The sequence below is a fragment of the Lissotriton vulgaris genome, chromosome 4_1 (genome assembly GCF_964263255.1).
Source record: "Lissotriton vulgaris chromosome 4_1, aLisVul1.2, whole genome shotgun sequence".
Classification (NCBI taxonomy): domain Eukaryota; kingdom Metazoa; phylum Chordata; class Amphibia; order Caudata; family Salamandridae; genus Lissotriton; species Lissotriton vulgaris.
Genome location: NC_141691.1, coordinates 663166090 through 663193541, shown reverse-complemented (window position 1 = coordinate 663193541; position 27452 = coordinate 663166090). Strand labels below are relative to the sequence as shown.

General features: G+C 43.3%; 1 protein-coding gene across 6 annotated transcripts in view; it reads left to right on the top strand.

Annotated features, from left to right (window-relative positions):
* Positions 1–27452, top strand: part of FYCO1 (FYVE and coiled-coil domain autophagy adaptor 1) — a 917765-nt gene that overhangs the window by 430474 nt on the left and 459839 nt on the right. For all 6 annotated transcript variants that reach the window (XM_086964932.1, XM_086964931.1, XM_086964930.1 and 3 more), the window contains exon 10: positions 3820–3938. In XM_086964932.1, coding sequence (XP_086821058.1) covers positions 3820–3938 — 119 coding nt within the window. The remainder of the gene's footprint in view (positions 1–3819; positions 3939–27452) is intronic.

The window sequence follows — 27452 nt, the reverse complement described above, 5'->3', positions numbered from 1 at the left end:
TGTGTGTCTGGTGAAAGTGTGCACTGTGGTGTATGTGTGGTTGTGTGTGTGGTTGTGAGTGTGTGTGTGGTTGTGTGTGTGGTTGTGTGTGTGTGTGGTTGTGTGTGTGTGTGTGGTGTCTGTGGTTGTGTGTGTGCTTGTCGTTGTGTGTGTGCTTGTCGTTGTGTGTGTGCTTGTGGTTGTGTGTGTGATTGTGGTTGTGTGTGTTGTGTTTTCAAAAGTGGTGGCATTTTCAAAAACCTCCTACTTTTAATGCAAACGCTTGTAACATTTAATACCATTATTCGAGTTTACAGAGGTCTTGATAAAAGGGCAGAACATATAAGAATGACACACTTCATCATAAGTGGAATTTACCCTGAAGTTTCGATCAGCCAAACCTGCTAGTTCCATGTAGTTGCTAGAGCAATATATACTGGATTTTGAATGTCAGAATACACACACACGCGCGCTCACCCACACACACACACACACACACACTTTGTATCAAGTCACAAGATTTCTGCGAAAGTACGGAAAATATAAAGTCTTGCAAATTTGAAGGCATTTGATAAGCTCTAATTGTACAAGTTCAATTTATTGTACAATGCTCAAGTCACCAAAGACCTAAATTCTTCAATATACTCTCCATTTTTTAAATCGTAATTATTTACTCAAAGCTTAGTCCCACTCTAATACAGAGAATTAAATTCAAGCCTGTGACTTAACTTATTATTACAAACTCGTTCAGAAATTCTGGGTTCCAGCTTTTACACTGCAACGTATTAATTCCATACAGTTTTATGACTTAGGGACTTACCAGTTGATTGGTAGGTTGCCACGGATTGTTTAGAAGTGGCATGAATACATTTGTACCTGTCTCAGCAAAGGTTTTGAAAAGATAAACACTCCATGGCTTATTTTAGGGGATTATCACTAGCTGCTATTCTTCAAATGTGCGTGTGTGTGTGTGCGTAATCGTGTACACTCATGCACTACCACCACCCTCAAACACTCAAAAAAACATAAAAATCCTAATTACATGGCAGTTAGAAGTCCGAGCTGCATCAAAACAATAATTAGCGGTAAATCCACTGACACAGGGCTTCAGTCTTGAGGTGTGTCAGGGTGGTACACTGCTGCTCAGCTACGGTGTCCCACTTTCATGCTACCAGCAAAGACTTCACAAAAGATTTTTCCAAACTCCGAAAGCATACAGACAGCACTGACAACTCTTAGTTCCCACTTAACGAACATGATGTGCAAAGAACAGGACTATACTTGCGTGAAGCTTTAAGATCATATCCTCACGTTAATGCAATTTAAGTGCACTCGGTTCATCTCTATAATCCAGAGTCTGCGTAGTGCATCATCAGTGGTGTAGAATGTTTTTAAATATTTTTTTTTAACGTGACAAAATGCTACGGAAATCTACATGTCTATAAAGAAACCCACTTGTCCACCTGCTCAATTATATGGGTTGGGACACAATTTTTTTTATTTACTCCTAATCAAACTGCCCGAAGTGATTTGCAACAACGAAAAAGTAAAACATCATTAAATACTGGTAAATATGAAGTTACTGTTATTCACCCAACAAGCAGTGAGCCAACACTAAAAGCTCTTTACTATAGCACCTGAAGTTCATTATTCAAGTAACCCCATAAAGCAAGGAGCAGCACCTTTGTATGGGATGGTGCTCATGCAAGAATCATTACACGGAATAGGACTGGGTCAGTCAGGTAGGACAGATCCGGCCTCATAAGGCTATTCACACGCTGTTACAGTTCTGACTGAAAGGTAAAAAAACGAACAGTAACCAAAGAAACCAGCCGCAGTCCCAGCGATGCAAAGCAGGACACTGTGCAGCCCCGTCTCAAGCTCGGGAGGCAGGGAACGGCAAAACAGAAAGCAGCTCCACATCCGGGCGGGGAGTTGACCGGGGAGGGCGAGGGCTGCCCGTGCATGCACGGTACATGTAACTTTCGTGTGCTCTGTGGCTCGTGCTTGCGGCCGGTGTAGGCTTCCGTGGTGAAGAGGGAGCCCCGGTGCCAAAGAGGAAGTGCGGGAGCTGAAGTTCCGGGAGAGCGGCAGATAGCAGTGCGGGGCTCCCATGCCTATGGAGGGAGCCCCGCATCATGGTGGCAGAAATTTGGAGGAGCTGGAGTGCTCAAGTACAATGCCGCAGCCAGACGCCACACCGGGTGAGTGGGGGATTCTTCATTTGTGCTGATGAAGCCACAGTGCCAATGTGTATTTACTGAGCGGGCCCGCAGGGCCGCTCCAACAATGGGGCGAGTTTTCAAAACAGTTTTTTAAAAAGTGAAAGTGAAACTGCATGCTGCCGTGCCTCCCAAGGGGCACAGAAGATGTGCGCGGCGCGTTCGTATTTCCAGTCCGGCCTGCGTGTGCCCATCTCCTGTCTCCCTTGAGAGGCAAGTCAGCAACAATAGATCTCGCTGGCGACAGCGCCTTTGCTCTGCGTCGCCATGCCCGGGGACAGGGTCTTGGGGGTCATGTAATGACTCAGAGAGGGGGGCCACATAACCTCTCACCAAATAAAACAAAAAAAGTGAATGCGAAGTGAGTAACCACTCACTTCACATTCACTGCTCCAGCTGGGGAGCACCCTTTAATACTCTGCAAGAGCTTTTTAAAATATTGTTTGGATCCTGAGGGTGACCCTAGAAGGGGCATTTCTAAGCACTCTTTTTAATGGTATGAAGGGTGGCAGGGAGTGCAGCAGCTCCTGCAACATTTAAGAAAAACACAGTAAGACTCCTGGACCATTGAATCCATGGCCCAAGGACAGCATACCATATTTCTTTAAACACACTCCAAGCTGGAGATGTATGCCATTCATCTGGAGTACAGGGACCTCTTGTGCTTGGCTGCATTTCATGGTGGGATCAGTCATGGCTTCTTACTGAATATTGTTATTTTAAGAGCACTTAAGAGTAAAGAAGGTTGGAAAATAAACATTTTGTGAAATTCTCGAAGTATGTGTGGTGTGAAAAAAGCACATAGAATTGATAAATATCTTACACTCGCATACAACCCATGACCCTGTTCTTGATTTGTAAAAGAATAAGTTCCAGATTCCACAATTACCCATGTACTAAGGCTGTCTAGTCTTGATTCCACCTAATGCCCTTTCACTCCATCAGCCACTCCCTTTCCAATTTATTTAATTCATTAAGGTTCTTTTTTTACCCCTGCTTTCTTTTTTGTCACTGTGTATCTCTTTCTCTTCCTCTTTCTTTCCCCCTTTTGTGACTTTCTCTCTTTTGTTCTGGATCAAAGTATTCTGAAGAAACGTAAGTGGCAGTTCCCAAAAATCAGTGCTGGTGGGTCTCACCCTCAACCACCAGCCCAAATTAAGAACTGTCATGCCCATCCTAAGGCTAGAATCAGTCTATATCAACTGTTTCTAACACAATGGTATTGAATCAGCTGAGGCACACAAGCCACAATATGCAGTCAGTTTTAACAAAGTTGATTTAGAGCCTCAGGAGGGATCGTCAAGGTTTGGAAGAATAACCATAGCCAATCTGTGAATCTTGATTATTGTAGCCCGTATTATTGACATTCATGCCTTATCTGTTGCAAACCTTTTCCTTTGAAAAACGGTGTGCCGCTTACATCCTTCTGCATTCCACAAGGTAGCCAGAGAAGCGGCTCCAGCTGCTGTCCAATCCTAGTGTCCCTGTTGCTCATGCTTATGATTTGCAATATCTATAACAGAAGTCCAATCTTTGTTTTATATGGTGACTTGTTCACAAATGAACAAAAGTTTCTGTGTGTACACATCGGTCAATGATATATGTTTCATTCCTGCAGGCCTTACATGATGCGACAAGAAAACAGCTTGAGGATAGCACTGAGAAACTGACGAAGGTTGAATCTGCCCTAAGAGCAAGAGAAGTTGAGTCTGTGACATTGAAAGAAACAGTGGAAAGGTTAGCAGGTGTTCAATTGCTTAATTTACTTTTTGGGAGTTATTTTGGACAGTTCGTACAATACTTTTTAAGTTCAAAAGAGATTTTATTGGAGAAAATATATCAACAATACAAATAAAATGAAAACATCATATGATAAATTTGTGGTATATAATATAACAATTGTATAATCATTGAAACAAGTATGGTTCAAAATAAGAAACATTATAAAGGATCATGCGGGAATAGAGAAGTATCAATATACAAACAAAATTGCATCATGTAAGAAATATATAAGTACAGTAATAAGTATATATTACAAGATAAAATAGACATGCAATAATAACTTAGATCAATGTCATGGAGGTTTAGTTACTTCTTGTTGTGAAGGAGACAAACGTAGAGAGCGACTTTCGCTTATGTCAATAAAGAGCGTGACCGGTGACCACAAATTTATATGTTTGGATGCCATGTGTAATGGGTATAGAAAAGATGTGTCTAATCTATGATTATAGCAAACCGCATACCACCATGCCTTGAATGATAGTTTAGTAAAGTCTTTCCAGTTTTTAGTGATTTGCTGGAAAGCCACTGCCAGCAGTAAATCTATGATTTTAACATTAGACTCACAATTTTCCTAAATGGGGGATAAGCTACCTAAGAAAATATGTAAGGGGGTAAAAGGGTGATTAGTGTTGAAAATTGAGTTTATTTGAGCCTATACTCTAGTCCAAAAAACCTGAACAAGATTACATGTGAAAAGCATATGAAAAAGGCCCGCCTGTGGTGTCGAACAGGACCAACATAGATCAGGGATATGAGCATGTTAGCATGAAGTATGAATGGGGAAAGTAAGAGTCTGTTGTAAATGTAAAAGAGCATCTGTATGGTATTCGCCGCTCTTGAATATTTGCGGATTTTAAGCCAAATTCTACCCCAAAAGTCTGTCGGCCAGGAAGTTCCTAAATCAGTTTCCCATGCTAATTCTACCTTAGTTTTATCTCTTGGATGAGAGGAAGTGTGTAAAAACATATAGAGAGAGGAAGCCTTGGACGCACCAAGAACAAGACTCCTAAGTTTATCCGTGTGCATGCGCTCATATGTATCAGTTGGTAGAACTAACGCAAATTTTGAATTGGTATTTTGAATAGTTTCGGATAAGAGGGAAAATTTGGATTTAAAAGAAGGAGGCAAGGTAAACGAAGATCTGGCCTTTTCAAAGGATATTAGATGATCTTGATCATATAGTTGATGGACCCATATTATACCTCTCTGCCTCCAGGCTTTCCAGAAAACAGGTTTATTGTTAATCAAAATGTTCTTATTATGCCAAATAGGTGAGGCAGAAAAAGAAGTCAAAGTAGCGGGTGGTATTAGCTTGGAAGTATGCTTGATTATGGGAGTAGAAACGGATTGTGGTTTACGTGTAAAGGAGAGGAATTCTTGAAATGAGAAGAATGAAAGAAAATATTTCTCAAGTAAGGCCCATTTAGGGAGATACGTAGCAGGATCAGAAAGCCACTTTGATGCTTGGTGTAATAGAAATGATTTGTGATAAGTAGGAAGATCAGGAAAATTCACCCCGCCCTCCTGTTTCGAGCGAATCAGTTTTGAAACAGACATACGTGCTTTTTTAGTATTCCATAGAAAAGATGACAACATGGAAGAAAGCTTCTTGAAATACTTGGAAGGAATAGTGAGTGGAATGTTAGAAACTATATATATGGGTGAAAGCATCATTTTAATAGTGTCCAAGCGGCCCCACCAGGATAAATAAAGAGGGTGCCATTTTGTCGTTTAGGAATAACAATTTTTGAATGCAGTTATCCATACAACGGGAGATTGTTTCAGAAATGGTCGGGGAGAAGTGTAAGCCCAAATATTTAATGTATTGGGGACTTCAAGTGAAACCTGAGGAAACAAATTCAGCACTAAGAGTAATCTTGGTGAGAGGTAAAATCTCAGATTTATCTTTATTTAATTTATAACCAGAAACAAATGGAAAGGATTTGACTTCTGCCAAAAAAGCAGGAAGAGAAACCTGTGGACGGGATAAAAACATAAGAACATCGTCAGCGTATGCTGCCATCTTACATAAGTATCTTTGAAGGTGAATCCATGAATATCTGTGTTTTGGCCAATTGGTAATAAAAAAGGTTCCAAAACAAGGTTAAAAAGAAAAGGAGAGAGTGGACATCCTTGCCTGACTCCCCTGTGTAAGAGAAAATAGGAAGAAAGGTCACCATTTGCTGACACAGCTTCTCTAGGATTAGAATATAAAAGAGAAATTAAAGTGATGATCTTCGACCCGAAACCAAACCAACGGAGGAAACAAAAAAGATAGGGCCATTCAACTCTATCGAATGCTTTTTAGCATCTAACGCTATGGCCGCTAAAGGGTGGGAGGAATGCGAGGCCTTAGACAAAATATGAAAAAATAAACGGGTATTGTCCGAGATGAGACGTCCTTTCACAAATTCAGATTGTTCTGCCCCTAGCAAATCAGGTAGATGAGATTCTAAACGCAAAGCTAAAGCTTTTGAGAAGATCTTATAGTCAATATTAACTAGGGAAATGGGGCGATAATTTTTACAGTTTTGTGGATCCTTACCTTCTTTAGTGATAAGACGAATAAGGGCATCTGCAAACGAGGATATATAATTTAGGGATGAGTTACTTTGAAAAGTGAGTGAAAAACTCTACAGTGAACCAATCTGGGCCTGGAGCCTTGTCTTTCTTAAGTGCCTGCAAGGCTTTCAAAAGTTCTTTCTGTGAGAGGTCATATTTTAATGGCGAGGAATCCAAATTAATAGGAGGGGTATATTGTATTGAAGAGAGAAACTGGGTAATGGCATTGTCAGAAGAGGAAGTTTCAGACGTATAAAGTGATTTGTAAAAATGAAGAAATTCAGTCAGGATCTCTCCATACTTAAACTTCAGTTGAGCATCTCGACCACAAACAGATTCATTGTTGATTTTATTTTGTTTGACCTTTAGATAATTAGCTAGTAATTTACCTGCTTTATTCCGACCTCCGTAATATTTGGCACTAGATATAAGCAGAATATTGAAAGAGTTATTGGTTGTATCCTGATTAAACTGAAATTTGGCTTTAAGAAGGTCCGATAAGCAGTCCTTAGATTTGGAGGAATAATAGGAGTGTTCCAATGCTTTGATTTTGGTGAAAAGAGCATTTGTGGTGTGTCATGCTTTTCGACTTTTATTGGAAACATATCTGATAATGAAATCGCTAGCTGATGCCTTAAATGTATCCCATACCACAGGAAAAGATATAATACCTGTGTGATTAAAGAAAAAAAAATCGTGAAAAAAAGAGGTAAAGGATGATGTAAAAACTGGATCTAAAAGCAGAGAGTTGTTGAAACGCCACATGCAAGCTAATTTAGGTTTGCTTAAAACATCAAGATGTATGGAAACTGGTGCATGGTCAGATATTAAAATGGAGCCTATATCGGCCCCCACAAGTGACTGAGCTACATTGTGAGGAATACAAAAATAATCTAATCTGGATTGGGTGTGGTGCAGTGGGGAGTAAAAGGAATAATCCCTTACTGTAGGATTATAGAGTCGCCATGCATCTATCAGTTTGTATTGTTTTACTATTTGTTTGAATAACTTGTGAGATCTATGAGGGGTAAAAGAAGATGAGGAATGACGATCAATAAAGGGGTCTAAGTTTTCATTACAGTCACCTGCAAGAATAAAGTTATCATCATAGCATTGTGTAATGAGTGAAGCTAGAGATTTTCAAAAGGAGGGATCACATGCTGTAGGCGCATATATGTTCAACAAAGAGAATGGGATGTTATCTATCAAAAATTTTACAGATACCCATCTGCCATTTGGGTCAGAAAAATGGGAAAGTACCTTAATGGGAAGGGGTTTGCGGAAAAGAATAAGAACACTGTTACGTTTGCCATCCCCTGGAGAAAAGAACACTTTGTTTACCCAACTTCTCTTTAACTTTGCAGATTCTTCAGATGATAAATGGGACTCTTGTATACACGCAATATCTGCATACAATTTGGCCAAATGAGTTAAAACCCTTTGTCTCTTAATGGGCGAATGTAAACCCCTGACATTCCATGAAACCATTTTTAAAGGCATATAGGAGAACTATAACACAATGATGCATGCAAGGAAATACAACATTTTGAACATGTAGAACCATTTTTAGCTATGAACTAATAAAATGTAAAAAGAGATAAAGAAAATAGAGGAGAAAAGAGAAGAAGAAAGAAGGAATAATGTGGAAAAATCATGTAATAAGCAATAAAAGAGTAAGAAGAGGTAGTGAAAAATGCTGAAATAGATGAGGAAAGAAACCAAGGAAAGGGAAGAAGTAGAAAAGAAAAGGAGAACCAAATATGCAGAAGATAAAGAAACAAGAGACTTACAACAAATCAAAGACATACGAGGGGTGGAGGGATGGAAGGCCACAATGAACTATGACACTCTCAGGACCCATGAGGGAGGACGGAGAAGAGAACACACAACCATCAGGCTGTAGGAACACAAGGGAAAGGGCTATGGACGCTGAAGTAATCTGTGAATGGAAGAGAAAAAAAATATCAAACAGATACAAAATACAATAAAAAGAAGATAAGCTACTGAACATCTTAAAACTTCATACTCTATGAATGGACTAAGATCAGAATACAGACTCTAGGAAAAAAGAAAAAAGAATAATGAGACAGAGATACAGATGCAAACAATCATTTGGAGTGTGATGACGAGGCTGTTTCCATCGGATGAGCCTGAAATGAGTATAAGAAGCTTTTGAGTTGCATTGGATCTTCATAAGTATTAGTTTTGTTGTTTATGGTCACCTTAAAAAGGCAAGGGTGAAAAAGACCATAGCGTGCCCCTATCGAAAGTAACTGAGGCCGTAGTGACAAGAACTCTTTACGGCGATCTGCCATTGATTTGGCATAATCTTGCGTTATAAATAAGGAGTTACCAGACCAAGTGATTCTGTTTAGTGCTCTAGCTGCAGATAAAACCTTCAACAAATCAGTGTACTCTAGAAAGTATATGACCACCCCTCTTGGTTTTCTGTTAGAAGGTGATGATGGTGCAGACATCCTTTTTTTTTTTTTTAAACCTTTATTTGAACAAAAGACAAGACCAATCAGTGGTGTACATTCAGATCTGGCACAAGAGTAAAAGATACAGTCCATTGTCATACAGTAGAGGACATTGTTCCACGCCCCGGGCATTATACACTACAAACGAACACAGCAGTCTGCAGGATGGACAAATTACAGTGTGCAATAAAATCACAGAGCTCAGTAAGGAGGTACAGTACAGTAGGCATCATTTCAGCATAGTATAATACTTAAGACACATTCTGAGTAGATAGCACTCCCCGGCAACCTTCAACAGGCATCCCTGAACTATACACAGCAATCTCAATATAACACACAACAGTTGTTTGCTACACCAGTAGAAATTTGCCATCAGTGCTCAACACATCTACAGTCCTGTAGTACGCATTATCAATCGCACCCCGTGACTTTGCACGTAATTCTAAAAGTGCAGCACAATGCCTGTCAGGAGGACCACTTCTACCCCACACCAACATGATTCTCACATTCTGAGTCAGTATCTTGCACAGCCCTGGTCAGCAAGTAAACCTGCAGCGGACTCCAGAAATCCTTAGGCCTGCAGCGCACAGGCATCATTTCAGCATATACATTGTATTGATCCTGACAATATGTCATATCATCCAGCCAGTCCTTAAATTTCGGCGCCCTGCCTCTTCCCCACCTACAGGCTATCCTTCGTTTGTCCAGCAGCAAAGCTACATCTGCAAATCTACGATAAGTTGCCGGCACTTCCTTCGTGTATCCCAGCAGCATCACCATGGGATCGAGAGGTACCGCCTCCTCAGTCATGACCTGCAGGGCATCGTGGACCTGCGCCCAGTAGTCACGTATTGCACTGCACTCCCAGGCCAAGTGAAGAAAGTCAGCTCCCTCCGCCCGACAGCAAACACATCTATCATCCACCGCCAAGCGGAATCTGAGCTTCCTAGCTGGGGTATAGTAGAACCTTTGCACAAATTTATAGTGAATTATCTTCAGTCTGCAGCTAGAGGAGATATTGGCAGTCACGCCACAACAATAGGCCCATTGCTCGTCAGAAATTCCGACTCCAAGTTCAAGATTCCACTGTTCACGTGCGCGACTAGCTGGTGCCTCACGTTGCGCCTTAATGGTGCTGTACAATTTTGAGACCAGATGACGACCATCAGACACCAACATAGCGTGAAGCGGTAAAGCCACTCCAGGCTCACTCGGGTACTGAGGCAGCAATGCACGGAGGCCCTGCCGAAGCCGCACCTAATAAAACACATCTAAGGGAGAAGGAGTCGCCCCACGGAAGAATTGGTCACGTGCACGGAAACCGCCCTCAAGGAACAAATCCCCCCATGTAAGTATCTTATTTCGTTTACACATATTCTGAAACCCTGTTTCCTGTAGCAGCGACAATGCAGGGTGATAAACAAGAGGCAGCGCCGGTGAGTAAAGTAATGTTAGGCCCACTGTCTTCGTAACCCGAGTCCAGGCATCCACCGTGCAAGTTACTGTGGTAGGCTGTGTATCCACATCACCGACTCTCCCCAGTACCATACCATCCAGCGGGAGGGGATGAGCAATCCACTCCTCAGCTGCTGTCTGAGGCATAAACGGCGTGGGACGCATCCAATGGTAGGCATATTGCGCCTGAGCACTCATATAGTATACCTCGAAATCTGGGATATCAAACCCTCCTTTGTCATAAGGCAATATTAAAGTAGACCATGCTAACCGCGGTTGTTTGCCCCCCCCAGATCAGTCTAAGCAGTTTCTACCGAAGACGTTTAAAAAAATACGCGGCAGGGTGATAGGGAATATTTTGGAACAGTTATAGGAAGCGCGGGAGTATCACCATTTTCACTAACGAGGCTCTACCCACCATAGACAGGGGCAAGGACATCCATCTCGTAACATTGTCCGCCAGTTTGGTAATAGCGACACCATAATTAAGCCTAATCGTTTCCTCCCTATCAAGGGACACCACAATGCCCAAATAGCGAAGGTCCGTGTCGTACCACTCTAGGGGGTAGTCTAGCGGAAACCTCCCAACCGCTGCAGTGAGTGGGAAGAATTGAGACTTTTTCCAGTTGATATGTATGCCAGAAATACCTCCAAAAGCAACGAGCTCTCGTAGTATCGGGTTGAGATTCGCCTGCGGGTCCTTCACATATATCGTGACGTCGTCCGCATACAGTGAGATCCCTATTTGGCGCTGAAAACAGTTAAACGCACTGTGTTTATGCAATTGTCGGATTCGACAAGCCAGTGGCTCTATGGCGATAGCAAACAAGAGCGGGGAAAGAGGACAGCCCTGTCTAGTTCCTCTCGTTATTGGCAGTTGAGGGGAGAGCACACCATTCACAATCACTCTGGCCACAGGTTGGGTGTACAGCAGTTTCACCCACGAAATGAATATCCTAGGAAAGCCCATTCTACATAGAATGTCAATAAGATAATTCCACTCCACAGAGTCGAACGCTTTCGTAGCATCCCAAAAAACTGCGGCAACAGGGAGATCCGGAGCTATTGTTGGGATCAGAGAAAATAGAGTGCGAAGATTATGAGAGGTCGCGTGTCCCGGTACAAAACCGGACTGATCCGGCAGTACTATTGTGGGCATAAGCAATTAGAGTCGTGTTGCCAGAACTTTCGCCAGTATTTTTGCGTCACAATTAAGCATCGATAAAGGACGGTAGTAATCTGTGTCCAGGGGATCCTTGCCAGGCTTAAGTAGAGAGGTAATCGCCACCTCCCTCATGGATCCCGGCAGAATCCCTATCTCCAGGGAATCCTCAAAGACCTCTCTGAGTACCGGAGCCATAATATCAACATAGCATTTGTAAAACTCGGCAGGGAGTCCGTCCAACCCCGTCGCCTTGCCATTATTCAGAGACATAATGGCGTCTCTGATTTCCTCCACCTCAAGAGGCCTACCAAGATATGCCCTGTGGTCATCTGACAGCCAGCATAAAGCAAGATCGTGAAGGAACCCCCCATATCTGACCTCCCCCACCTGTTGTGTAGTGTATAGCTGTGTGTAGTGGTGCACAAAGGCCTCCTGAATCCCCTTCGCATCCTGACACCGGGTGCCGTCCCTCAATACCAATTCTAACACCCCCGTACTAAATCGTGGGTGTCTTGTAAGCGCAGCAAGTACCTTCCCCGGTCTTTCACCCTCACAATACTTCCTCGTGGTCCAGTACTTCCCTCTGTGCTTCACCTCCCTGGCAGCCTCTTCCTCAAAGTCCGAAAGTTTGTCCCTAAACTGATGTCTGAGTTCTGGGTCAGAGCTGGTAAGCATTTTATTTTCTAGATCTTTTAAATCAGCCTCCAGTTTCGTGATGGTTTGAACAGTAGTCCTGAGCACCCCACAACTATTGGAGATCGTAACTCCCCGGATTGTCACCTTAAACGCTTTCCCATAAAGAAGGCGAAGTGAGAATTGGTGACTCTCGTCGCAGATTCTGCAGTCGGGCACCATCAAATAAGCGTTAAGCAGCTGCCGCACACTCCAATTGCTGAGATGGGCAAGGGGAACGAACATTGGGCATCCGCATGCCAGGCCTGGACTGATGAATTACCTCACCAGCGTCTGGATGACCAGCTGTGACCCACCATCCCCGAGGTGTGCATGGAGCGGGAGCAGAGGAGACCATGGTTGGCAGTAAGTTTCCAGTGTGCCTCACAAGTCTGAATCTTCCACAGTCCAGTGATTCCAGCACTGTTTGAGCAGCAGCGAAGTGTGTGGAAACAGGGCCCAATTGACATACAGACATTACCAGCCATGCAGAGAGCCAATGCCGGGAGGTTAGAAGATTATGTTCCAGTGGTAATCAAAAAGCCCAGAGTAACTCACATCGTCAGATGACTTAGGGGTTGGCTGCCAGTGATATAGAGCCCTTAAGAGTCCCATATTCATGTGTGCGTGACACATTCAGTTCAGAATTTACATGTGCATTCTGGTATTTTTTTGCCAGTTGATTTCTATCAAGAAAACAGGATTACAAGTTTGTAAATGTTGCACAGTGTAATACACACTCTAAGATGCTGCTGTTTGCTGTATATGTTGACATTTGTACTGGGTACGGGTATGTGTAGATATACCAGGATGAGCTCTGCAGAGGTGCCGTAAAGAGTGCCAGTGTATATTCACATAACTAATAGGGTAATTTAAATTCTACAGTGAAGTGACAGATTAGGTTAATGGTTAGTCCAACCCCAATTGACAAATGTAGTTCCCCTATAGATGTTTCCTGTGCTCATGTAGTCCTACTAACGTTCTGCAGATATGCACCACAGAAGCAGGTGTCTTATCTCCTCATCACCAGTCAAAGATGTGTCAATCACAAGTAACACAGAAGTCAGAATCTGGTAAATCACTCTGTTACCCTCATTATTGTTGAGTTTTCGGTACAGTTTAAACTTTGTGAAACGAAGGTGCAGGGTTACAAGGCCTCAGTGTACAATGTTTGCTCTCCGTGTGATTTCACATGCTCGGCTGATGGAGCCTTTCAGATTGTGTAAACGGCTTTGCCAGTTTTGTCTGTGTTGGTTGTATACACCTTCATTAGTTTTCGTTTTAATGGCTTGTTTCTCCATGCCAACTGGGTCTCTGGAATTAATGCAAGCACTCTGTAATGAAGTCGATAGAGCTTCAGACCACAGTTCATAGTACAAGTATTTGGTTTCTGCTCGGGCATTGTAGTTTTTGGAAGATATTATACCTTTCCCTTGTTCACAAACCTTTTGTTTAAATGTATGTTGCTGTTGTTAGATACGTGGACTGCTATAATTCATGTCCTGATTCTAAAGCAGTAGTAATGCAATTTGATGGTGCCAGCAATTTTATGGTGCCAGCAATGTACCTGGGTGGACAACTGGAAGAAGTGGCGCAGAAAAAATTTAGAGCCCCGGGACTTCTTTTTTTTTTTTTTACAAATTAAGCACTGCCCAGGCCTGGATCGAACCGATGCTGTTAGGGGTCCACCTCTCAACAGCCCCGAGTCTGGTAAGGAGTACATGCAGACTTTGGGATGGTCAAGCATGGGAGGGGAATGGTGGGTACTGCTGGGAGAGAGACCTGTTAAGTCACATTCATCCAGATGAGATGACGATCACCACTCCCTCAAAGACTATATGTACCCAACCTTCCACTAATCTGTAAAGAAAGAAAATGCTTCTTTGCGGAAATGGTGGTGAGCGGGTGACTTCAATTCCTTACACCGTATACTGCAAAGAACAAGACAGAAGATTCTATAAACTTCCTATGTTGTATCTCGCCTCAGGATCCCAGTAGTGTGTGAAAAAGCTAACCCTGGGTTTCAACACCTACCCTTGATATAAGTGTAAGATGGCCGGAAACACTAAAAGAAAGGACCATCTGCATCTGACCACCCCTGTGGATAAGTTAACACAAGACATATCATGTAGTGAATCAATGTTCGTAGTAAAGAGGTTCAGTCGAATAATAGGCAAGCAATGAAGTCATAAACAATCATGGCATATTTCAGAGCATAATTGTTATACAGTATATCTCGTATGAATGAACAAAGCAAAAGTTATGAGAGTTCGAAATCACTCACTAAATGAGGCTACAAAAACCCTCCCTGCATGAGTCTCTGCCACAGACACGCCAACAGGGAAGGAATGACGATAGCCCCCAACAGGTAATGCGTCTTTGATCTGAGCAAAGGTTTAGAACAACAATACTATTCCCTCGCATGAAAGGAAAAAAAGGACTCGCCAACGCAAGGAAAACATGCACATGCAACAGAGCGCCGGAACAACCAACCACTACGAGAGCGTTTGAATAGAGCACTCCTCGGAATCTAAGTACAAAAGAAAATAAGCGGTGCTGAACGACACCCTTACCCGACCAGGATACCCTCGGTCTGCCATGGATCAAGAGCACACACGGCAGGAAACCAGGAATAATCCGCAGCGTCTCCTGCCCGTTCCTCTCTATTGCCTGGTTCTGGTCGCCAGCTCCTACCGCTGGGAGGTGAAGTTTTCCCGCGCACCGGCTCTCACCCTATGCCTGGCAGTGCTTATGTCCTGTGATCCCTGCTTGGATTCCAGTCTAAATGGTCAATGCAGTGTGTTCTTCAATGCTAAAAAAGTGGATGTAGACTTAGAAAGGTGCCTGGAGCCTGTATGGCCGGGATGCCCGCCACCCCCTCCCAACACCAATTCCCCAAGGGGAGGAGACAGACACAGGTTTGAGCTTTTGGAAGGCGGGGGGGGAGTTACCCCCCCGGCCGTATTTATTAAAATATGAAACAAAATTTAAAACATTAAATTAAAACGTTTCATGAATTATGTACAATTTTACTTTCATTACATTTTGATGAAGACATGTTCTTTGGCTAACCTTAACAGATCTCTAATACAAAGGTTTCCTAGCCGAGTCTAGCATCCTGAAAATGCATACATTCTAAATTAAAACTGTACATCCTAGCATTAAGGGCCAACGGCAAGGTCTTAACCGGTGTCAGATCCCTACTACCAAACTCCCGCCCTCACGGTGTGAGTGGCGCATGCGCAGAGGACTTTACCCTCGTTGCCAACTGTAACTTCCCTTGTCGTGGGGGCCCCCTTTCACTCGACGCCATCTTAAAGGTCGTCCGAGTTCCCGTGTGAGGTATCTGTAAGAAGGACAGCGTGGACTCCCCCCCTTCCCCACACTCTCTTCCGCCGGAGCGGATATCCGGCCCCCGGGAAATTCGTAGGAGGGGCATCTAGCCGTCTCCCCCCTGGTAGGGGCCTATGGCCGTCTCCCCCTAGGCGACCCATCCGTAGTGGGTGCCGCCTCCCCGTGGGAGGGACCAAGGGCCGCCTCCCCCCGGGCGCTCCCATCCATTCTGGGTGGCGCCCCCCCCTAGGGACCTTGAAATTACTGCTCACCGATCATGACCTTACCGCCCGACCAAAAATAAATACGACAGTTGTTTTACCTACTAAGGAAAGAAAAAATTTGCCTAATCTGAAACAGCTTGACGATTCATCAACTTTTCATTTCTACAAAGGGAAAAAAGTCCTAAAGCAGAAGACAATTTCATTATGTGATACACTCCTTTACTTTTCTACAAAGGAAAAAAGGCCTATACACATTTATTCAATCCCAAGGCATACATAAATGCTGAAAAAACGTGACTGCATCTCTTTAATACAATCGGATATCATCAACAATTACTTTATTCAAACAAACATTGCAAGAGGGGCTGGTGGGTGGGTCAAAATTGCCGCTTGTTCCATCGAGGGCTCACGAGCAACGAGTGGTGCAGCCTTCAGAGCACTGGAACAAGAGGACGCTTCTTTGGATTCCCGCTCTATTTATCCGTCTGCGGGAGGGCGGGGACCCTCCTCAGGTACGCCCGGGCGGGTGTCTAGGACAACCCCTTCTGGGCGGGAAGGGCGTGCTCCGGCTACGCAGCTTTGGGCATACCAGCCGAACCACGCCCCCTGCCCAAAATGGTTTCCCGGGGGGATCGGGGCACCCATCCATACGTTCGGGGGGACTGAGTGGTCTTCCCTTTCCATTCTTCACAGAAGCGCCACACTGGCTTTGTCCCATGTCTAGATGCAGATTGCCAAGGATCTCACTGACAGCTGTAGGGCTTTAGAGGCCCTGGCACAGGGTCAACTACGTGCAGAATGGGTCAAAGTTAACTCTAAGGGAACCATTGTCTTTTGCTTAATAGAGCCTGTCCTCTTAAAGGAACACCATTCACACAAACATGGTCTTCCATTTTCTAATACACGAACACAACCATACCTTTATGGTATCTTCGTGGATTGAAGGACTCTATCTATGGGTAACTAAACACATTTTTAAAAGGAAGGTCAGTGGACACCTCTCCTTGGTGTGCAAGCAAACAAACTCCTGTACCTCTGCCCACCCCAGGTGGGAAACAGCAACTTAGGGTACTGTGTTCCTGGGCAGCAGAGCTCTTTTCAAGTGTAAAGGGAATATGAGGAACTGTTTCTGTAGCGGCGGAGTATCTGAGAAGAGTAAAGCTGGCCTTTTATTGTTTGACTCTCCTCTGGGGAGACCATCATGTTACACTCGCCACATGGTTCCTCCGGAGTCACTGGAATGGGTGCCAGATCGACTGATATCTCTTTTTGTAACTGAGGCGGTTGTTTGCGGGATTGCAATTTTCAAAAGGTGAAGGTGTACGGCGTCTCTAGATTTCTGACCATATGGCGTTTGTGGCGTGTCTTGTTTGAATGTTGTAGCTCCTGAGGGCTCCAAAGCCGTAACAGTGGTAAGTGGAGGCTCGCGGAATGAATGAGGTGTGCCAGGAGCTGTTACAAAGGCATCATACCGAGCAGGAGCTTGTGAAAGGCGTTGTACTCTGATGGTGCAAGTGGCAAACAGCAAGAGATAAATCTCTGCACTGGGCATGCACCAGTACTGGATTCCGATTCTTTCTCTGTGGCCCAACTCCTGTGTAGATTTTCTCTGTGTGGCGGGAGCAATCTTTGGCGTCTGAACAGCTGACTCACGGATGACACGGAGCAGCAACAGCTGTATCTTTCCTAGGTGTAGACTAGGAGCCGAGGTGCAATTGAGAGCAGCATGCAGTTAATAGTCTCTATGCCCCCTGCTGCTTGCTGAGATCATGCTCAAACAGACACCAGCCAACTTGGGCTCTACCTTGGTGGGACTCTTTGTCCCAGGGTGCACCAGTCTGCTTCTGCCACAGCTGCTGAGGGGGAGGCGTGGCAAACATGCTTAAAGTGCTTCCTGTACCGCTGTGGCACAGGACACCATCCAACTCGGGCTCTACCACACTTCTTGCCTGGCAAAACACCCTGGTGGAACTTTGTCCCTGGGTGCACCGGTCTGCTTCTGCCACAGCTGCGACAGGAAAAGGCAGAAAGAGGCAGGGCAGCCCCACCTCTCTTAGCCCTGCCACGTGGTGACTGATATTTAGTGGACTTTAGCTCTGCTTGACCAGGTACTGTGATTTTAAAAGCTCATTTGGTTTTAACTGGGACTTTAATTGGGAAATTTTTGATATTTGTTTTGTAGACACTTGGTTGATGAGATGGGAAAACGTAAGGCTATGTAGGGTGCTCCTGGGGCCCAAAGGGGGAAAAAGCCCAAAATAGGAAAGGGGAAAGTGGTGTATTAGACAGGATAGACTCTTTATTAGAGTGCACCAATATCAACTCTAAACCTGGGCCAACTAAGCCCAGCTCAATGGCCCCTTCCAGTGACTCAGTAAAAAGGGCCCTAAAATGTTTGAAAAGACCGCATGTTGCTGGTTCTGAGACCGTTAGTAATACAGGAGGTACCAGGCATTGAATGCTGTAATAGATATTCTATTCTGAGCACTGATGACACCGAATCTTAGAGACATGCGGCTACAAGGAGGAATTCTATGAATACCGAGACCATCACAATGCTGCAGAGTTTGATGAGGGTTATTGAGGAATTAAAACATTCTCCTCAATACTGTGGCGAAATGTGTAGAGGATAACACTAAAAGTCATATGTGCTATGGTATGGGGTGGGAAGGGGAGACCCATCTCCAGACGTTGGGATGTCAACAGTTAACCCAGTTTGTTGGATTTGTGCCACCCCTCTCCAAACATGGTGGCTCAGCCTCCACCAGACCTACCTGTGATACAAAATTGTCTGGTAATAAGTGAGGAAGGTGTGTCCCCATGGCCGTTATGTAGAGGGAGTGGTATGAGAAGGTTATGACTGAAAGTAAAAGGCAGTGGAGGGGGACACAGGGCTCTTGTGTAATCCCCCCGGTAGACTTTGATGGCGCAGAGGGTCAATCGAAAAAGGGACAATGTTTCGAGTGAGAGATGGGAAAGCATAGCAGGGGTATACCTTGTTCATGTCCCCAAGCTGCTCTCTGACTCAAGGTAAGATAAGGAGTCCCTGATAAATACAGTCACTTACAGGTTTCGTGAAATCAGACATTGCTATTCTATCATCAGGAGTGACATTTTAAATGCAGAGAGGATTGTAACTCCAGTTGGCTTACAAGACAAAGTGTGGATCTCTTTTGAAAGCAGTGACTTAGTGGAGGGTCTAATGGCTATTGAAGCCCGTACAATCTCAAATGCAAGCACTAATATCCAACTCAAATTTTGTGACCTGGCTGAGCCTTTGATACCCCAGTGCACCAAGGTAGACGGGGGCAGGAGAAGGGATTAGTGGGACACGCAGGGGTTTTTCCCGTGACTGGAGCCCAAGGCCCAAAGCTGTTTGCCCAGGGGAGAAGATATGGGGGAAGAGAGTTTGTTGACACACTTTTCCCAAGCAGAGAAATATTCCCAGGATAGAGGGATGTACTCAGGGGGTTTTAGCAATTGCTTGAAAATGCAGGAACTGTCACTGGTAACTAACTCCCATGATATGAGCAATGATAGAAATATTAATGTTAATTACATCCCATTTGTTACTGAACAGATGCCGAAAGCACTGATAAGAATTGCGTCATGGTATGTAGCAGGAATAGCTAAACTACTGTCTGATGTCTGGTGGGGCAAATTTATTGACATCTTTGATTTATACCTATTTCAGGAAACATGGTGTCTTACACCTCTTCACAGAAGTGGATCCACAACCTTTTGTGTGGAGACAACCAAAACTGCAAAGGGTAGGCCCCCAGGGGGGTTGGGCATCTGGGTTAAAATTGCAATTTGGTGCGGAATTAATACTTTGCCCTGTGATTCCCAAGGCATTTTAGCACTCAGGTGGGTGTTTCCTTCTGGCCTAGCCCTAAACATATACAATGTATACAATAGAGTACAGACTAGAAATGAAGAAACAACAACTATCAACCAACTAGAGCAAATGCTATTGAAACATTGGAGGAAGGATCTTACTCTGGTGGCAGGAGATTTTAATTCTACCTTCAAACCTTTAGCTGTTTCTCCATATGATTTAGCCTGCGAGGCTGAAAGTCAGTGGGGCATACTGCACCTAGAACGTACAAAAGTAAGATGGACTTCTCAAGCTGGTCAGCTAATCTCATTAATACTAAATTTTGACCTTTGAGAAACAGGACAGAACCACTTTTGAGAAGCCGGGCCACTGCAGCAGAATTGATTATTTTCTGGCTCACGTCAAGCTCTGGCCTGCTATCATGGACATGGAAGTGATAGATCAAGCATATAGTGACCACAATGCCCTTAGCATGACATAATGTATCAAAACAGTTCCTCATTATGTGGGCAAGGGAAATAGAGAGATAGGAGAACTCCCGCCCACCAAAAACCTAAGATCTATTAGGTGGGATTGGGTAGTAAAGAATCCTTCAGCCCTCAACATTGTTAAGTGAAGTGTTATTGCAGATTATGAACACTTGTCCAAACTTCCCCATGAGTTGAGAAGTGAGGAGCTGGCTAGTAGCCATGAGAAGTTATTAGGTAAAATAAGGGAAGTGTTGGGTAAGGATAGAAGGAAAGGGAGGTCCCGCCTAAAGCCTGATTCATGGTATAATGGGGTTTGCAGAGAGTCTAAAGGTGAGCACCTTGTCTCCACTAAATCTAGATCTCAAGCAGATATAGCTAAATATAGGACACACTATCGGAAAGTGCTTACAAATGCAAAGAGGGAGTGGGAGAATTTGTTATGGGTGAACCAGCATGAAGCCTTGGTTAATAAGAATAAAGACATTTTGGAGATCAGCTACCGTGGCCTCAAGTGGATGCAAGCCAACGCTTGATCTTTGCATCCAATCAAATGAGTGGGCAATATACTTTAGCCAGTTGTAATGGGGTAAAGAAATATGCTAAATACAAGAACTGTGTTATATCATCATGTCACAAATAACAACAACAGGCCTAATTCTGTGCGGAGTTGCTTGTAAGATAAACATGAACATAGCACTCAATACAATTTGTTCTGATAAAAACGATATTTTATTTTTATTTTTTAAATTATTTCTTATTTTTTATATTTTTGAAATTCATTTAGTTCATGATTTCAATTCACAACCTCATATGTACATGACATATACACAGAATATATACATCACAAACAATACATTACAGTGCTGTACAAAACTCAAATATAAAACTAGGAGAGGGAGTTCCTATATTAACAGATCTTTTCAAAGGCTTGCTGTCAGATAACACACGACGCACGTTTCGCGTTTTGAGCCTTCTTCAGGGAAACCGTCTCAACTTTTCTTCTACAGTAAAGTGCACAATAAATACAATAAGAACACATATAACAACACTAAAAGGCCTGAAAATTCATTGTAGATACAATTATGAACACTTAGTGCTTCATTATTTATAATATCTGGGACTATGTTTATGAAGGAACTTCTAATATTGCTATTTATTAATCAATAACATATATTTATTACCAAAAAAAGTGAGTTGAATTGTTTTATATTGTGCAAGAAAAGGATAAATGTACTTGTAGAAAGTAGATACAAATGTACCAAAAAAATCTCCCAAAGCTTTAAATCAATTATAGGTCTTTTTATTTGTGTACTTCTAGCCAGTTAATATTCTAACTCTATATAGTTAACAAAAAAATAAATGTTTTCTTTGGTTCTAATGATAAGGTTGCATTCACTGTCTTTAATATTATGGTGCCATCTCAAGAAGTCACTCTCATTTTCTAGGGTATAAAGTTAGACTTAAGCCTCTGCAGCCATTGCTAAAATATTGCTAATTTTGTCATCTCTCGGGAACTTCCCGACATGCCATTGGTTATACAATTCCTATTTATAAATCTCAGCAAAACTACTTGCTGATAGACACCCAGACCTACTAGAGGGTTATGTTCAGCAAGTTATATTTCAAAAACCGTTGTCAAATTATTATCGCTACTTCTACTATTATAAGGCCACTGCAAAGTTTCACTTCCCTTTGCCTTGTATAAGGATCAGACTTATACTTAGGATTCCCTCACTATAATGTGGATTTTTTGTTGTGTCATAAAAGCTCCATGACATGCCAAAGGTTGTACATTTCCTGTCTATAAATCTGGCCAAACACTTCCCTACTCAACTATTATCTTTTAATCTAGAGAGCGGATATTTATTTAGCCTCATATTATGTATCGCGTGTTCCAATGAAAATGACGCAATCAAATTATTTGTGCCACCTCTACAAGTATAAGGGCACTATGCGGTATCACACTTTTATGTCACAGTTCAAAATCAAAGTTGTTTAAAAATATCCATTGCTTGAACTTGGACAGTGTGGTTATGTGACTGATATTCTTCAACATGTCCCATATAGTCCCGTGCTTTATCTATAATCCTAAATGAAAGTGTGCCTACTTTGCGCTTCTCTTTTAATCTAATATTTGGGTATCTACTTACTTTTGTGACTCTTGGTGCAAGCTTCCGACCTTGTACTCCGTTCTGGAGGAATCAACAGAAACTGATGTATGTGCAATATGCTGCTTTTTAAGATGTCCGTATGCTTTAATTGGATGGCGTTTGACATCATAAAATTGCTACAATGTAGCTAAAGCCTTTCTGGTGAGGGCAGAGACGACGAACTGGAAACCATAAGAATGGTGACAGCCATCTTGCAATAGGCATTCTTACTAGTAGTTATGGTGAAAGGGGCCTGTCATTGTAGCTAAAACCTTTCTGGCCGGGACATAAACGAAGGACTAGATATCATGAGAACGGTGGTGCCATCTTTCAATAGGCATTCTTACTAGTAGTTATATAGAAAAAAGCTTGTCATTATATATGGTATGAGGATTATTGTTTTATGGCCATGGGTGATTCTTATTGAGTTCCACCTGGATCAAGAAGAGAAGGGACAGATTCCATATAATAATAGATATATGCTTCTGATAGTAAAAGAAAAAATGTCACTAATATTTTCAGAGTAATTGTGAACTGTTCTAGATGGAACCTTTCCTAGGGTCCATATTGGTAGATGAAAAGGGACATGCGTGCTATGGATCCCTGGGCAATTTATTATAAAAAAGTGGCAATAGACTCGCTATATTTTGCCAACAGTATACAAAGTTATTAATTATATTCAATTACTTGTGGCCATGGAATTTCATGGTTTAATCCTTGTTTAAAAGTGTCCAGGGTGAACATCCAATAAACCTCACGTTTCTTTCGGATAGATTCACTGCTTTGATTATTTTTGGGGCTGATGGTTTCCAAAATGAACAAATTGATGTCATTCTCAGTATGTTTTAGGGTAACAAAATGTTCCACTATTGGTGCTGACATTTTTTCCATATGAATCGCTGAGCGTTGCTCGGTGAGTCGTGTATTAAAATTGTGAGATGTCTTTCCAATGTATCCCATTCCACAGGGACAGAGTAAGAGGTAGATGACATTTTGTGTTTTACAGTTGGTCATATTTTTGACCTGGACTGTCTATCCATTCAATTTTATTTTGTCATCTTCTATTGCCAAGGGACAAATTTTACACGTGCCACATCTAAAATTGCCTATCACTGGTAAATTCCCAACAATACTTATTGGCTCTTCTATTTGGGGTAATATAGATCTTACGATTAGATCCTTTAAGTTCTTGCTTTTACAGTTGGCAAAAAGGGGCTTTGAGATTTTGTCTTTCGCATCTTTATCTGCATTCAAAATGTGCCAGCTAGACGAGATGATTTGTCTTATTTGAGTATTTAGCATGGAGTGTCACGTTGCAAATACTAATTTCTCATTTTTAGGTCTTGCTGAGCCAACGCACATGCGTTGCTCTGCGAGAGTTAAGTAAGGGCTTTCAAAAATGCTCCCAAAGTCTGCAGGCGGATCGGGTACAGTGCATGTGGGCCAGGCGCGCGCACCATTTGTCCGCCTGCAGCCTTTGGGTGGACTTTCGCGGCCGCTTTGATGTTCTCAGGATGCACTTGGCCACTGAGAACATCAAACCGGGACGTGTGCTGGGGACAATTCACGCAGGTATAAGAAATCTGGTATCACTCGATTTCTCCGCTGATGTTTTAGAGACTGCATTCTTGCCAGTAATATAAACGTGATGCGTTTTGTGAAGCATCACTTTCAATGATACATGAAGGCCGCGCTTCTCACCTGTCCTAATAGCACTGCTGACTATCCAAATGCATGTAAGATTTTTATGCTACATGCTTGCTGGCTCTAGACATGTAAAAGACCCATTCCACTCCAATTCACAGTCCGGATGCTGCCGAAGTGACCACTGTTTGAGCCTGAACCTGCATTCCCTGGTGAGAAGGCCCTTTATGCATCATCAGTGGCGACGGCAAAGAAGCAGCATTTGAAAGGAACTGCTACTGGCACAAGTGGGCCTAGGAATAGGTTATGAAAGCGGCTAATTAGATGGAACGCTGTCTTTGTTAAGTGGCAAATGCATTATAGCACACTTTGATGCAGGCCCTTAGGTCACCTCTCGGGTGTGCTGTAGGACACTTAAAGCAACCTAAATAACAATTGTGGTGTTTTAAGTGCCTAGAAGCACAAAGTGACTGTGTAAAATGTACTAAGTTTCTTCATGCTGAACACAATAAGTTAGGCTTCAGAGCCTGACGAGACTCCCATTTGGCAGATCATTTCAAAACTGATTGTTTTAGATCTCATGAGATTTCATGTAGGGGGATTAAATATTTTTGGAGAATGAAGGAGTGGGTGCGTAGCAATGCTTTGATCAAGAGGACGTATACAGCCTAGTTTCATAGACAAAGCTATTATGCTGGACAACTGTTTCGTTAACTTGATACTGCCAGTTTGTCTCACGACTCCGTTTTAGCTTTATGATAATAAAATGAAGACCCCAGTATTAACAAGCACCACCGTTGGTTCTTAATTCTCATAACGTAACTACATAGATTGACTTGGATGCCACCTGCAGAACATATTGTATATTCCTCGATCGAGTCCAACGAGTGCTGCCACCGCTCCATCATTAAGGCGTGTTAGAAGCTCCTTGGAAAATGCTTACTGCTCTAATTAGCGGCAGTGTGTTTGCTCCACATGTGTATCATTAGGTGCCACTGGGGTCGCACTGTGACATATCTGCATGTCAGTCCCCGTCCGTGTGCTTTGTCTGTCAGTTTTTGACTCGATTAGTGTGTTCTGGGTGTGCATCAAGTGTACTCTGGTATTTTGGAGGGGCGCGAATCTGTGTATGTGCTCCTTATGCATGCGCGTCTCAGTACATTTTAATTGTGAGCACGCATCGGAGTGCATATTTTGCATTTGGACCTAAGGACGTAGATTCACCTAAGTGTGTTTGCCAAATTCACACAAACGTGTTGTATCAGTGCACATGAGCACACTTCACCCCACCGCTCCCTGCTCAGATTCCATTAGTCTGTTGAGTTACACAGGAAGCCCTACATTCCTGCTTACTGCACCAGATTTTCTTTCTTTCGCTCCGGGGCATGGGGCGGGTATCGCGTTGGAATCGGATTCTTCTTTTACTGAATGCTGCCCATCCCCCATTCTGCCACTTATGGGTACACGCGCTCACATGGCCACGTCGCAGCATGCAGTTGGTGTTGGAAGAGAGGGGGAAGATGCTTACTATGTTCTCCATGCATTTGTACGCCGAGGGTAGCTGTTTTAACGCAGCTTCACTCAACTGCATACTGGATGACTTGGATGCCAGGAATGTGCAGTTCCGCCTACGAGTAGGGTGAACAGAGTCCACTGTTGAATGATCTGGATACCTCAGTGCAACTCATTCTTCTTTGAAGTCTCTTTCATAGTTGCCAACTGGAGGTCTGTCATTTGTGACACCTCCATCCTTTTAGACCATAGCGCTTTGTCCACATGTTTTTTTGAGCACCTACATAGATGACAAATTAAACTACACGTCCCAGAATACATTCTGCTGCTTGGTAAAAAGCCCAGACTGGCTGAAAGTGTTGCACTTGTCCAGGGCCGGCTTTAGCATTGGTGGCGCACATCAATTAAGTAATGGCAATTTTAAAAGACTACAGCCTATAGTGCTCGGTGTATGTTTTTGTTGTTGCATACACCACTTTTGCCATTCCAAGCGCTGTTAACAAGAGGCACTACTGTGCGGTATACTGAGTTTGCTGACCCCATAATCATAGCCTTAGCTTTCAGTTTGTGACCCATAGATCGTCTCATATGTCCACATGAAGCGTCTTCCTTACTGATCCATCTGGTTGCCTTTCCAGCTGCCAAATTCCTTGAGTTATCAAAATGATGCTGGTCTGTCCCTTCTGATGGCCACATCCACTGAAAAACACAGAGCACTACCTCGAGGACAGAGGGTTTATAGAGGAAGTGTCTAAGACGCCAACATGGGTACCTTTCTTCAGGGATTGCTTACCTCCACTATTTGCGGGATGCTTTTTTTCAGAAGTATCGGATAACCTGTCAGCAAGTGGCCGTGATTTTGTCTCCTGGCCGAGTACAGACAGAGAACAAACTTTTTGCGCGGATCTGTGAAACTTGAGAGGTCTTAATGCGCCTGTAAGGTATGCAACGCTTACAACGCGCGCGTTACCACAACCTACCATTACAACTTGGTCGTAACAACGAAAGTTGTTACCACGCATTGCTCTGGGGGGCGCTCAAGGATAGGAAATGATTTAATTTACTATCCCAACACCTTCCCTACTATCCACGGGGACTGGTGTTGGAATAGTAAATTAAATTATTTAATTTTGCGCCCCCCAGCGCGATGCGTGGTAACAACTTTCGTTGTTACGACCGCGTTGTAATAGTAGGTCGTGGTAACGCGCGCGTCCTAACGTCATACATCCGCCTGTAATGTACCAGTAACCCTGCCCAGGATCAGCGTAGCAGCAACGTGCTCTATTCAACAATAATCAACCAAGCACTTAATGGCTAGTGCAAGTAGACTGGTACAGGGAGCCCTACCCTGCCTTCCTAATTGCACACATGTCAACATGTTAGAACAGGAAACAAGGATGTTTTGGGGAAAAAACATGGGGGGGTGGGTCGTATTTTCCCAATTGACTTCTATTAAAGCAGATGCAATTTCAGGCGGAAAACAGCCCTGCAATGTGTTAAGTCTCTTCTTTATAGAAACGTCACAATGCTTCACAGTAGCACCTGCCTTTATTTCTGCCGTCCTGCCTCGGCTGCTCTAACTTTGCCTTTTACTGCCCCCTACCCACTTCCTGTTTCCTTCCCTTCCTGGAAGTTCCTCTTCCAGACTTGAACTAGACTGCTAACCTCCTCAGGGCACACAGTGTCGTTCATGGCTGACATTTCAACAAGTGCCACACGCATCTTGTGCCAGACTAACGCATTTGCTGATTTTTGTTGTATCAGTGCAGTGCCCCAAGATTGTCACGCAATAAAAATTAATTAAAGACTGACTGTCTCTCAGCGCCTCGCAGTAATGCCTGTACACGCTCCGTTAGTGTTATTTGGCAGCTCACTGCTGCCTGCGCCAACTATACAGTTGCTGATGATACCATGAGTAGTCTGTCAGTATTATTATCCCATCGTCGTGCAGTATGTGCTGCCTA